Source organism: Squalius cephalus (genome assembly GCF_949319135.1).
Source record: "Squalius cephalus genome assembly, chromosome: 23".
NCBI lineage: Eukaryota > Metazoa > Chordata > Actinopteri > Cypriniformes > Leuciscidae > Squalius > Squalius cephalus.
The window spans coordinates 6,511,412-6,525,388 of NC_137144.1; the positions used below are offsets into that span (position 1 = coordinate 6,511,412).

General features: G+C 39.6%; 1 protein-coding gene across 1 annotated transcript; it reads right to left on the bottom strand.

Annotated features, from left to right (window-relative positions):
* Positions 1-499: 499 nt before the first annotated feature.
* gpia (glucose-6-phosphate isomerase a) lies at positions 500-13,366 on the bottom strand. The gene is made up of 18 exons (XM_079858771.1): positions 12,797-13,366; positions 9,087-9,177; positions 8,261-8,329; positions 7,745-7,864; positions 6,595-6,678; positions 6,193-6,339; positions 6,003-6,074; positions 5,878-5,922; positions 5,732-5,785; positions 5,527-5,587; positions 4,711-4,754; positions 2,854-3,006; positions 2,647-2,776; positions 2,472-2,548; positions 2,210-2,338; positions 1,505-1,580; positions 1,335-1,401; positions 500-904 (listed from the first exon to the last, which is right to left on the bottom strand). Exons 1-18 carry the CDS (start codon positions 12,913-12,915, stop codon positions 781-783), a joined length of 1,662 nt encoding a protein of 553 aa, XP_079714897.1. The 5' UTR covers positions 12,916-13,366; the 3' UTR covers positions 500-780.
* Positions 13,367-13,977: the final 611 nt, after the last annotated feature.

Below are 13,977 nucleotides of genomic sequence, written 5' to 3' on the forward strand. Positions count from 1 at the left end.
AAGAGAGACATACAAAATGTGCAGAGCAACGGGTCCCGAGGACTGGAGTTGAGAACCACTGGTTTAATGTATACAGTTGCTGCAGTGTTAGCAGGTTTGCTAATTCAGGGAGACATTTCTCTCTCAAGATCTTAAGACATTGAGCTTTTTAAGTCATGTTTGATAAGTGTAAGGTTCCAGAACAAGGGCTGATGCCAGATTGGGAGGGTAGGTGAAAAACTAAATGCATTTTACGCATTGTGTTGATGTAACATTACCAAATAATGGCAGTAAGTTACCTGATTTTCATGAAATGCTAATTAAATGTAGCTTAACTTTCTTGCAACTAAAGAGAAATAAAGAGGGAGTAGATTAATTCACTAAAACCGCTTACGAAAGCAATTCAATAGGTGCCGGATCTGGAACATGTGCAGGTCCATGTAAAGGACACTTCACTGATCATCATCGAATACATTTTGCTGAACAAAGAGAACAAACTTCCAGGCAAAGTGACAAATAATACATTTATTGTGGTTTATTGGTCCAAAGGAGAACATGAATCCATCTAGCATGTGCAGTGCATACAGATACGGTCGTCTCAAACTGGTCCACGGATACATGAATACAGTCAAATCTTACACAACACACAAGAATCTCATGGCTTATAGATGACAGACATAAAGTGCTCATCCTCATAGTCTAGGCTTGCCGTCTGAACTATGCCATGTGCCATAATTCACTAATCTCATTGGATGAGGGGGCCAGCAGAGGTGGGGTTAAAGCAGAGGAGTCAGGACACATCTAAGAGCGGTTCTTCTTGAAGAAGCTGATGAGTCCATTGGTGGAGGAGTCGTGGGAATGAACCTCGGCGTCGTCCTGCAGCTCAGGCTCGATCTTCTTGGCCAGTTGCTTGCCGAGCTCCACACTGATGGGACAGATAAAATGTGTCATTCTCTATAAATGTACAGATGAATGAAACTCTTAACAACTCACACAATAAGTCTTTTTAAATAATTCACGAAATAAAGTTATAAATTGCTCTGCCTCTGAAGTGACTTTCTAAGCCCACTTATTTGTTTGGCTCCATTCTGGTAGAGCGACAACATTTGACAAACCAATGGATTTCTTCCTGAAGGATAAAGTCCCATCCTACATTTTTCATAGTTGGACATGCCGTTTCACTCAGAAATACAATCACATTGTGGAAGTAAATTTGCTTGCAACGCTCTTTCTCGTTGACTTAAACATCCACATTTTGTCAAAGCTCTTATTGGCTAATTTGTTGTTTCTATCAATTTTTATTAAATGAACTTGGCCCAAATTGATGTTGCAAAATACTTTTGCATTGGACTCACCCCCACTGATCATAGCTGTTGATATCCCACATCACACCTTGCACAAAGATCTTGTGTTCATACATGGCTGAAACACAAGAACAAACACATCATATCACCCATGAGTGTAGGGTCTACAAAACACGCACGTTTACAAAAGGAAGTACTGGTATAACATGTTTGATACTCACCAACCAGCGCACCAAGCATGAAGGGTGAAAGTTTCTTAAAGATGATAGAGTTGCTTGGCTTGTTTCCTTGGAAAACCTACAAAAACCAATGTATAATTATACAAAAAAATATCGCATTTACTCTCCATTTCAGTCAGAATGAAATGACACATACAACAAGGCTTCAAAGAGTTAGGCTGCATCCAAACATGCCTAAATCCCGACTATATAGTAGGCTAAAAAATATAAGAAAAGAGTAGTATGCCTGAAAGTGTACTGATAGTACTGAAGTGCGCATACAAATGATACTATACTGTCCCATAAGGCCATGGGAGAGGATTTGTAAATGTTGGGTAAGCAATGCAACTCACGTTATTGGTCACATGACCATAAAGTAAGTACTTGTTGAAAAGAAGTACCAACCATTTTGGATGCAGCCTTAGTGGACAGGACAGTATGAAGCCACACTGCTGTTAACTGTCTGAAAGTTATATTGGGTGTGTTTGAACAGGAAGAGTTCAAAAGTGTGTCCTGCTGGAGTGCCTCCAGGAACATGGTTGGTAAACGCAAATAAAAGCAGTCTTGGCAAGCATTGTTTATTCAAATGAAAATCTATTGTATGCCCTTTGGACCAGAACACACTGTTGGAAGCTCATTTGTAACAGTGTGCCATCCAAAGAGTTACGCATCCATGGACACATGGTTTTCAAGTAAAGAATCACTCACTTTATGGGGCAAGAGTTCCTCCAGTGGATCCCCAGACATCCCAGCAGCCTGGAGCTCTTTCTTGGCCTCATCGGTGGTCTTTCCCCTCATCAGAGCCTCCGTCTGCGCCAGGAAGTTTGCCATCAGGATCTACCGGGTTCATAAAATGAAAGAGTGTGATGTAACGCTTAGACAAACACAGGCATCAGATGTTCTTTCATGTTATTTGAGCCAAAGAGAACCGGAAAACCCAGACTTAGAAACACACAGACCGTCTGCACACCTTATGATGCAGATTATCTCTGATAGGATGTTGACTCTGAGCAGGAATGAGGAAGTCAGCAGGAATCAAGCGAGTGCCTGCGGAGAGAGACATCCATCATGATAAAAGCATCACAAATGGACCTTAACATGTCAAACCAGGAACTAGTCTACGGGGGAGGTTAAGGGTCACAGACCCTGGTGAATGAGCTGGTAGAAGGCGTGCTGCCCGTTGGTTCCCGGTTCTCCCCACACGATGGGTCCAGTGTGGTAATTCACACGAGTGCCAGACTTGGTGATGTACTTCCCGTTGGACTCCATATCTCCCTGAAAGATCATCAACAACTCAACAAAAGTGTCCTACTATCAGAAACAATGACATTTATGACATTCATCAGACCGACCTGTTGGAAGTAAGCAGCGAAGCGGTGCATGTACTGGTCATAGGGTAGCAGAGCATGTGTCTCGGCCTGGAAGAAGTTGACGTACCAGACGCCGAGCAGGGCAAGCAGGACCGGAGCGTTCTGCTCCAGAGGGGCCGAGCGGAAGTGGTTATCCTAGAAGATAAACAGCACAGAGACGTTACTTCCAGAAACACTTAAAGTGCCCCTGTTGTACATTGTCAGATATTACATTTCATGTAGTGTGTAATATAACTGTACGTGAATGTAAAAGGTCTGTAAAGTTTGAAAGATCAAAGTGCAGATGAATGGAGTTAGTCTCCCAGAAGAAAGGGATGATCCTGAACTGCCAGAAACGAGTCTGTCAGTAATTCCAGTCTCACTTCCTGCAAGAGCCTATGTAGTTTTCTAACAAATTTGCATGATGCCCGCCTATGGTCTTCATTGGCTGCCAGTGAACGTCTACTTTGACCCTCAAGCACTGTAGATGTTGCTCTGACTGAAAGAGTTTGGTTTGTGTTATCAAAGTCAAGAAGACGCATTTTTCTGTGGCGGCAAACCAAATCCACTTGTCATGAACTTGACAACCAACTTTATTTAAGGACAACACACATTAAATCAACATATCTGTAAATGTGCCGGTGTTAGCCAGCTGGCTAATTTTCAACTGCAGTCCTTTGGCAAGATGTTTTTGAAACCTTTAAAATAATAACAAAATTAAAAACTTGAATGACTTGTGCTGGAATTTATACAGTAAAACCAAGCAGTAACCTTCCGGTCTCTCTCTTGAATACAACACGGAAGTGACAAACTGCAATTCATCGACGGGCCTCTAGAGACAGGCTCCAGAAGAGTCAATTCATAGACTTGCAATCCTTATTTTGCAACTAAGTCAGAACATTTTTTCACAGCCTGGTGCGAAAGGTGGTTTTGGTCTATAGAGCTAATTTTGCCCTTCATGACAACTGTGAGGGTGGTGAATGTTTTTTTTTTATAACTCATCCATTTAAACTATTTTAAGCCTTAAAGTTCTGCATAATTAAGGGCGTGGCCACTTGAGTGACATCACGTCACCTCAGATAATCCCGCCTTTTTGCCGCTCTTCAGAAACCTACGAGTGCATCACGGACACTACGTCCATATTTTTTACAGTCTATGGGTAAAACTGAAGCATCATTACTGTTCCTATCACTGTGAGAACAAGCGATGAGGAAGATCCGGAGCTGATATTCAGATATGATAATGGCCGTTTGGTTTACGACACGATCTGTAAACACTAGACCAATCACAACAGACTGGGCCATCTGACCAATCAGAGCAGAGTTGACCAATCACAACAGACTGGGCCATCCGACCAATCAGAGCAGAGTAGACCAATCACAACAGACTGGGCCATCTGACCAATCAGAGCAGAGTAGACCAATCACAACAGACTGGGCCATCTGACCAATCAGAGCAGAGTTGACCAATCACAACAGACTGGGCCATCAGACCAATCAGAGCAGAGTAGACCAATCACAACAGACTGGGCCATCTGACCAATCAGAGCAGAGTAGACCAATCACAACAGACTGGGCCATCTGACCAATCAGAGCAGAGTAGACCAATCACAACAGACTGGGCCATCTGACCAATCAGAGCAGAGTTGACCAATCACAACAGACTGGGCCATCCGACCAATCAGAGCAGAGTAGACCAATCACAACAGACTGGGCCATCTGACCAATCCGAGCAGGCTCTCGGAAAGGAGGGGTTTAGAGAGACTGAATCCTTGATCAAACCGTTTCAGACACTGTGAGAAAAGAGCTGCAGTGTAGAGTTAAGTCTTCTTGTATACTGGCATACTATAATTGTGCTTACCATCCAGTGAGCACCAGCAAGAAGTTGCTCAAAATTGTCGAAACCTACAAGATGACAATAAATAAAATTACTGGAACATTTACAGACACAAAAATGTAAACAGTCTATTAGAGCAAGATGCTGCACTAGAGGTCTTTCAAATTTGATTCAGGCAGAAGTTAGGCCAGAAACACAAGCACATAAACATGAACATTTGACCAAAACGCAAAAGCGTGCTGCCCGCATATTTTATATATATATATATATATATATACACACACATACATATACACTTCTGGTGCATTCATACTTTACATACTTTAATGTGACATGGATAGCAAAACATTTTATTATTGCAACATAATACACATATATCTGAGAAAATCTAAATATTTGGTGACAATTTTCCTCATTGTGAACGCCAGAACGGAGTAATTAGTAATGCCAGTTAAAAGAAAAGTTTCAGTGTCAGAACTAGTTATTAACAAACCATATTTTTGGGAAAAGCTTTGATGAATCGCTCACAATAGAGCCAGGAACATGGATTAAGAAAGTAGACAGGGTCAATATTATGATTTAACGTTGACTTTAAACCAGTTTAACTATGACAGTAGTTGATCTGAAAGAACAAACTGACCACAGAAGACTGGTTATGCTAATGTTATAGCGCCCCCTCTGGTGATGCAGAAAATGCAACATACTTGAATTGCATTTTTTATTTTGTGTACAACACACCAACTAGCATCCAACTAGCATAGCTATAAGTGGTTTTGTGTTCATATACACTTGCATACAGCATGTTTCGGGCCTTTGGGACTGTTCACACAGCAGACGTACCTATGTGCAGTGCGATGGACAAACCGATAGCCGACCACAGCGAGTAGCGTCCGCCGACCCACTAAAACATGAGCATTCAGCATCAGAAACAGTCAATATGCCAATTCAAAAACATGGCAGAGTATTAAAACATTACTAGCAATCATGCATTCAGTTATTACATTCTCATGCAGTAATATATGCTTGTCAGGAAATCAATACTCACATCCCAAAACTCAAACATGTTGTTGGTGTCGATACCAAAGTCCTTGACTTTTGGCTGGCGAGGAAACAGGAAATGCATGCAAGTTTCTTAAAGATAAATCAATTTTACTTTTAACATTGACAACAGTGACATCATGCTGTACTTACTGCATTTGTGGAAAGAGCCACAAAATGTTTGGCCACAGCAGATTTCTGGAAATATACATACACAGAATTAGACCAATGGAAACTTCCCATTTAGGACAGTTTCAGCGGTTTGTGAAGGTACTAACATCTTTAGCGGTCTGGAGGAACCATTCTCTGGCCGTCTCAGCGTTAGTGATGGTCTCCTGGGTGGTGAATGTCTAAAGAGCAACACGTATTATGAAATTAACTTCAACTTGTTCACTTTGTATCACCAATTCTGCTATACAAGATGATCATTTACTGTTATCTCAGACTATAGTTTATGCAGGTTGAGACCTTGGAAGCGATGATGAAGAGGGTGGTCTCAGCGTTAAGCTGCGCAAGGGTCTTGGCCATGTGCGTCCCGTCAATGTTAGAGACGAACCAGACACTGGGTCCTCCTTTAGAGTACGGCTTCAGAGCTTCAGTCACCATCAGAGGACCCTGAACAAACAAACATGATTCCACACGTTATATTGTTTATGATTACCAGATATGACTCAATGAGGCCTAGACATTGGTTTAACAGAGAGAACATCTAACAAACATGTCTGCAATTTCAATCCAGAATCACAGGCTACACTCCATATGATAGCGTAACAACTATTATGGACAGATTTCTTAAACTGCCCATCTAAGAGATAACCAAATCTCCATGTAAACATCCATTGGCTCTGGGGAAACTCACGGTAAACTCACCAAGTCAGAACCTCCAATGCCGATGTTCACTACATCAGTGATGGCTTTACCACTGAAGCCTTTCCACTCGCCACTGCGCACTTTCTGCAAAATAACACACACATACGCAATGACAATATTCAGGACTTTTCAGTCAGCTGAACAATCAATTAAATCAAATAATTGTTAAATATATTGCTTTAAAACGCATATGGTGAACTCTAAATATCAAGTGCACTTAGCCCACTTTTTAAACTATAATTTCATTAAACATACTTAAGTATGAGTACTGTGTATAATACTGGTATTATTAATGTTCTTTCTGCTGGATTTTAATATTATTTATACCATGGTCTGCCTGAATACTTGACTCTGATTGGCTGGAAGGTGTGTAATAAAACTGTTTAATGCACAAACAGTTCCAGTGAGTTTAATCACCGTTCATTTAAATAGGCAAATGCTTAAGAGTCTATGATGGATCATTATTGCAGTGATTATCATGTTTATAGCATGTTATATGTTTGGCAACAGTTCTTCTAACCCTAACTGATGGAGTGTGTAGCTTTTCATTTCTTAAACAACCATGTAGGAAGACACATCAGGGCCATATTCCATAACTCAAATGTTATTTCCATCAAGAGGTGCATTCATTTTTGGTCAAGATCTTGTGTTGTCAGTGCAAGAGTCCAGCACTCTGTAAAGTCTCCTCCAGCACATCCCAAACACTCACAAGGACTTTAAGATCTGGACTCAGAGGAGCCAATTTATGAAAATGATTCATATTTGAGCCTGATGAATCTTGACATTGTCATCCTGGGTTATGGCCATGATGCGTCTTCTTTTACACACACACATATACATATATAATATATATATGAAGAGTCCAGATGCAAAAGCCTCTAAGTGCCATCTGAAATTTTCTTCTAGAATGATCATTTTTATCAAGCTCGTATATTTAAGTTCAGTAATTTCACTTAAATGGCAATGCAAACTACCTGTTAATTGTCATTTAAGTGAAATTACTGAACTTGAATATACAAGCTTGATAAAAATGATCATTCTAGAAGAAAATTTCAGATGGCACTTAGAGGCTTTTGCATCTGAACTCTTCATATATACACATACACACATATATATAAGTGGGTTGTTGTTTACATGCACGTTTACTCACATGGCAGAAGCTCTTCATCTGCTCCAGGACTCGGTTCACCTCCGGCATCACGTCTTTACCGTCCACCATGACGGGAGAGTTGGAACGGTTCCTCAGCGCGGTGTGGAGAACAGCACGACCCTACAAACAAACACACACACACAACTCAGCTTTAACAAACACACAATAGCAACTATGCTCCCTTAGTAAATTTGATGACATTGACATTGTCACATTGACAAATGACATTTGATTCATTTGTTACTGTTTCTTGTCAGTTATGTCTTTCTGAGGTGTTAATTGATATATCATTTATTTTCCATAAGCCACAAAAGAGACCAAACATGCTGCAGTTTCAGAACAGCCAGTGAGATAAAGAGGAAAACTAGGGTTTAACAACTTTCTGCTATGTGTCAAAAGACATTTAGACCCTATAAATCAACATACAGAATCAAATCATAGAAGTGCATCACAGCTGGTCATTTCAAACCAAAACTGCTCAGTCTCAGTTAAATGTTTTTATTGAGATATTATCACCTCAGTGAAGTTGATCTTTTCTCCTGCAAACATCCTCTCTCTGGCGGCTTCGACGCCCACTGATCGTGCCTAATCATGATGAGACAGGGAAAGAGGACGGTTGAAGTGACTCATGACTTGTGCAAACTTACATACAAAGAACCATAAAAACATTGTATTGTGTCCTGCTGTGATTACTATGAGAAATCTGCAGTATCAGAGTGATTCAGTTTCGCAGTTGCTACTCTGATTGGCTGAAGAGGAAGTACAGAATCAGGTTAAAGTATACTTCCATTTTTGCAAGTACAGCACAAAGTATACTTCAGGTTTGACGTGAACACTTACACCATGTCCACACCGGACACGACAGTTGCGACAAAATCAGAAATACTTTAAAGTTTATAGTTTAAAAGAGTGCAAAGACATTTTATAGCATATAACTTCTGGAGAGAAACAGAAACTGGACAAGGATGAAACTTTCTAGAGCGCATGTGTCGAGCGCCTGTGTTCAGGCACGCAATTAAATAAAGTATATTTGGAAAGGTTATGAATTTCACTGTATTTCACATGCATTTCAACAGAATTGACGTACACTTTGTAAACCTTACACCACACACACGCGTGTCCCGGTGACCAGATCACTTCATACACAATCTGTTTTCAGCAGCTTTTAGGACACATGCATTAAGCCAATTAACATCTGGAGATGGACACACACGAGGGCTTTAAAGAGCCTTAGCTAAAGTCTAAAGAGAGATTACAGTAACAGCTCAGATACTACACAGCTTTTTAATAGCAACACCCTCCGCGATGACTGTGAAAATACAGTGAAGACTGTAAACCGTACCATGTCGAAGAGCATTTTCAGGACTTCTTCACTGATGAGGTTCTTGGAGTAATCCAGCAGAACGTCTCCATCATCTGTTGTCAGCTTCAGACTGCGCACAAGACGAGATCACACACGCAGTTAGGATATACAAAAGCTGGATCATTGTTTGTTTAATTTTGCTTCACGCACAACATGGATAATGCAGAAACATCATTCAAGCCTGGTATACATTCGGGTAGCAGGATCTTAGTGGTGTTTAGACTGGGACAGTGAAATAAACCGATGAGGAAAGCTAAATGAGCCATTTGAGAAAATGTATTCGTCCCGGCAGCCACACAGCACTCTTATATTAAACAGGGACTCTCAAAGTGCAGCATGCCACATGACTCTGGATACGTAATTATACAAAAAAAAAAAAAAAAAAAAAAAAAAAAGAAAATTAATAATTTTTTCCCTCCCACCATATAATATATTCATGATCTATCGCTTAACAAAACTGAATTATTGCAAACATAGTTTTGTCCAAAATACCACAGTGGTTTTCCGCAGAAGCTTTCAAAATGTACTTTTTTCGGTGTTCATTCAGCTCCAGCACACACAGCTCAAACATCAATGCTGTCACATGAAACTGTAATATTGTATTTAAGATGTTTCTTTAAAAAAAATAAAATAATAATAACTAGCATTATTAACAATAACTATCACTTTTTCCTGTCGGCTATTTAAATAAACAATATTGTTTACTTAAAATCATTTTATTATTGTCTGTGCATAGTTTATTCCATTTTATTAATCCAAGCAGTTTTGTATACGTGTTGTCCAACGACTTGTTTGCATTATTATGCAGTTGTAATCGAAAGTATTTAACCCCCATTGCAAATCAGGTTTGTTGGCAAACTGTACAGACTTTCAGCTGTTTGCAATGAACGAATAAAAAAAAAAAAATTTAATTGAAATACCTAAACACAACAAATGTTTCAAGTGGTTTCCCCAAATTCACCTTAAAATTATTCAACCCCCTGAATAGAATTCTTCACAATGGCACAAATCTGCAAACCAGGTGTTGTCTCAAACACACCTGATGTAACTAATCAAGGGCTTCATTAGTTGCACCAGGTGTGCTTGAGCTAGAACACATGAAATATCTGCACTGGCTAGGTTTGTTGAGTGTCACGTTTGACTGCATGTTATAAATATGACTCAAAAGTCAAAAGAATGGTCCAAAAGGTTAAGAGAAGATATCATCGCCCTTCACAAACAAAACAGGACACAGAAAGATAGCGAAGGCACTAAATGTTCCTAGAGACACCATTGGAAGCATAGTTCGCAAATTCAAAGTTAAAGGAACAGTGGTTACACAAGACTTGGTGACAACAGGCTCTGAGGTTTCAGCTGCACAGTAAGGTGCCACTAAACGCATGCCAGAACTCCAAGACGTACACCACTACTGACCCAAAAGCACAAGAAAAGTGCTCAAAATCATTTACATAAGCCACAGAGGTTTTGGGATTCTGTTCTGTGGAGCGATGACACAAAACTGGAGCTTTTCGGCCCTCTGGATCAGCGTTATGTCTGGAGGAAGAAGAATGAAGCATATGCTGAAACACTGTCTACAGTTCAGCATGATGGGGCTCGTGATGCTCTGCGGCTGCTTTACATCCTCCGGCACTGGAAACCTGCAGTGTGTGGAAGGCCAGATGGATTCATTAAAGTATCAGGAAATCCTAGAAGAAAACGTCATGCCGTCAGTGAGGAAGCTGAAGCTTGGACCTTCCAACAGGACAGTGATCCCAAGCAGACATCAAATTCCACCAAGGCTTGGTTGCAGAAGAAGTCCTGGAAGATACAGTGGCATCGCAGTCACCTGACCTGAACCCCATATACAATCTCAGGTGAGATTTGAAGGAGGCGGTTGCAACACGCAAACCCAAGAATATCACTGAACTGGAGGCCATTGCTCATGAGGAACGGGCTCAGATTCCTCAGAAACAGAAGCTGGTGTGGTTATACATCTCGTTTGCAGCAGGTCGTAACAGCAAAAGGGTGTTTAACTGAGTACTAAAGATTCTTGCCATGAAGGGGTTGAATAATTTTGAGACTGGAGAAGTCATTAAAAGTTGCATTTTAAGTTGACTTTGGGGAAACCGCTTGAAACATTTGTTGAGTGAGGCTATTTCAATTACTTTTGTTTGATTTGTTCATTGCAAACAGCTGAAAGTCTGTATATTTTGCCAATAAAACTGATTTGCAATGGGGGTTGAACAAAGGCTATAGATTTATATTTATATATTTTTTTATTTATATATATTTTTATAATTTATAATCTTACACTAGTTCACTATAGGTTACCATACTCTACATATTTGATTTATATGGAAGTGTTTGGGTCAATGCTTTTAATGAGACTTTTGTTTGTGTAATCAGGCTCTCAAAAAATGATCAAATTTGGTTTTCGGTTATGGGCTTTCAAATATAAAGAATTATAGTATCGGCCAAAATGTTCATTTCAGTGCACCCCTACAAATTAACAGTTTTAATGCAGTAACAATAACTGATATTGCATAGCAGAGACTATGGCCATGGCAATTTTTGAATAAAGAGATTATTTTTTTTAATTATACTTTTTATTTACTGATATATTTTATGCATTTACATGAAAAAGGTTATATCATTTGTGAGAAAATGAAAGACAGACTATACGCCATAATTTGACCTTATTACGTCAGCAAAGCATGACGCGCAAATTCGTGCTCATCTTCATCATCAGACCGGTCTAAGTTCAGTACATGGATTAATATCAGTAATAAATATAAAATAGTTTAATATTCAATCGCTACACGCACTGATTCAGCCCTGCAGTGTGTGTGAGAGAGTGTGTGTGCAGGGAGTCACGTACTACATGCTCCTATAGCGCCCTCTGTTGACCAACACCTATAAAACACTCTGCCCTGAGAATGAATGAATACTAATATAGACCTTTATGGACACTCAATACGTCTGAAACTCTGAATTTAATCCATAACAGCTCATAAAGTCTTATAGGAAAAGAGTATTGTGAACATGCAACAGAAGTATCGCAGTAGAGGATGTGAAACTACTGTAAGAGATTGCATAAGCAGCGAAAGCACTAGAGAAATGCCTCGCGCATTTAATGAAATACTGTAATTCCAGAAACTAACACACGCTTCCACATAAGAGCCGTGTAATAAGTGCATGTACAGCTGAAACACATACGATCGAAGATCAATGACCTTGTTATGTGTGTAGCTGCTAACATGGCTAGGTTTACGTTGATTTAAAGCACAGGTAAATAGTTAGGCCTAAGCTTGCTATAAATGTATTAATGTGCGAGTAAATGAAGGAAATAAGCAGGTGCCACAGTGCAGAGGGCGGACCCTGGAGCTCAGGACTATTGGCCTGATGTGGCAATAATAACCTTGCAACATCAACGTGGAAATCAAGGGTAACATGTAACGAACTCTCGTGATACGTGCATATATACACTAATATGTGCCCTGGTATTAGATCGCGAGAACATTAAGATGATATCTTACTAAAATAGTACATGAACTGTGTTATATACAAGAGATTTGCTAATTTAGGCCTTCTACCCAAGATGATGCACGACACATGTGATGCTGGCAGACACGCTAGATGAGATGAAACATCAGTGTGAACGTCTACCAGAGCTCGTGCACGCATCGAGGCGCGTTTGATGTGTGTTTCACCTGAACTTGTTGAATCTGTCAGGATCGGCCTCGAACATCTGCCTCATGTTGAGGTTCCCTGCGTTGGATTTGTACCATTGTTCCAGTTTGCGGTAGATCGGGTCGCTGTTGAGCCCCATGATGAAAAGATCCCGCTGTTCTTTCGGTCCAAACCTGCTAAAGTGAAATACAACCGTTCAAACACTCGTTCAGTGTACAGAGGTGTGAGGAGGAAGTCCAATGACAAATGCTGAGAGCCACGCCCACAGTGACGACAGCGGATCCTGCGTAGCCCCGCCCACTGTGACACTGACACGCCCACAGTGACAACAGCGGATCCTGCGTAGCCCCGCCCACTGTGACACTGACACGCCCACAGTGACAACAGCGGATCCTGCGTAGCCCCGCCCACTGTGACACTGGCTGCGGTGGCGAGATGGTTATGTAATGCAGACAGACAGTATTTAATTACACACTTTTTGATACTGTGTGTGATGGTAGTAGGGTCATTCCTGGGATTCGGTAATACTTCAACTTGGTTTTTTTTTACTACATTTAATTATTTTTCACAATACCCCACATCATTAGGCACATATCAAAGCTCCATCAAATCATATTTCCCACCTCTGGGATTAAAATACATTTTATTATTTTCAGGTTTTATTTTAGAATTAAATTTATTTCTATTTATAGGGTTATTGGTTAACTAAATGCAAATTAGATTTTTTTTTTTTTTTTCTGTTTAACTTGATGTACTAAAATAACTAAAACGAAAATAAATTAATAAAAATGAAAATAAATTAATAAAAACTATAGACATGTTTTTTTTTTTTTTTTAAACTTGGAAAAGACAAAAAAAAAAGACACTTAAAAAATAAAAATAATTCAAGACGTTCAAAACACTTAAGTATATTATTAAAGATGTACTTTGTAAATTTTATAAAAGGGTTAAGCATTAAAAAAATTGCTTGAAATAAATGTTATCTGACTATCATACATACATACACTTTTAGCTAGTTGGCAAGGCAACATTTTTTTATTTGGTTTAGATTAACTTGAACTAAAATAACTAAACTAAAATAAACATTAATAAAAAATAAAAAAAAATAAAAAACCATACATAGCCCCTATAAGGACATGGTGACGAAAAAAAAAGATCAAATATATAGATGCTTTTGCTTTCTCACAAGATTTGTGTTCCC

What these genes read in the sequence shown, in the direction of transcription:
- gpia (XM_079858771.1), bottom strand. Translation starts at nt 12,915, where the DNA reads ATGGGGCTCAACAGCGACCCGATCTACCGCAAACTGGAACAATGGTAC. An exon ending in GCATTGGAGGTTCTGACTTG is followed by an intron (nt 6,340 to 6,594) that starts GTGAGTTTACCG and finishes TTGTTTGTTCAG; the next exon opens with GGTCCTCTGATGGTGACTGA. An exon ending in AACAGCTATGATCAGTGGGG is followed by an intron (nt 905 to 1,334) that starts GTGAGTCCAATG and finishes CTGTCCCATCAG; the next exon opens with TGTGGAGCTCGGCAAGCAAC.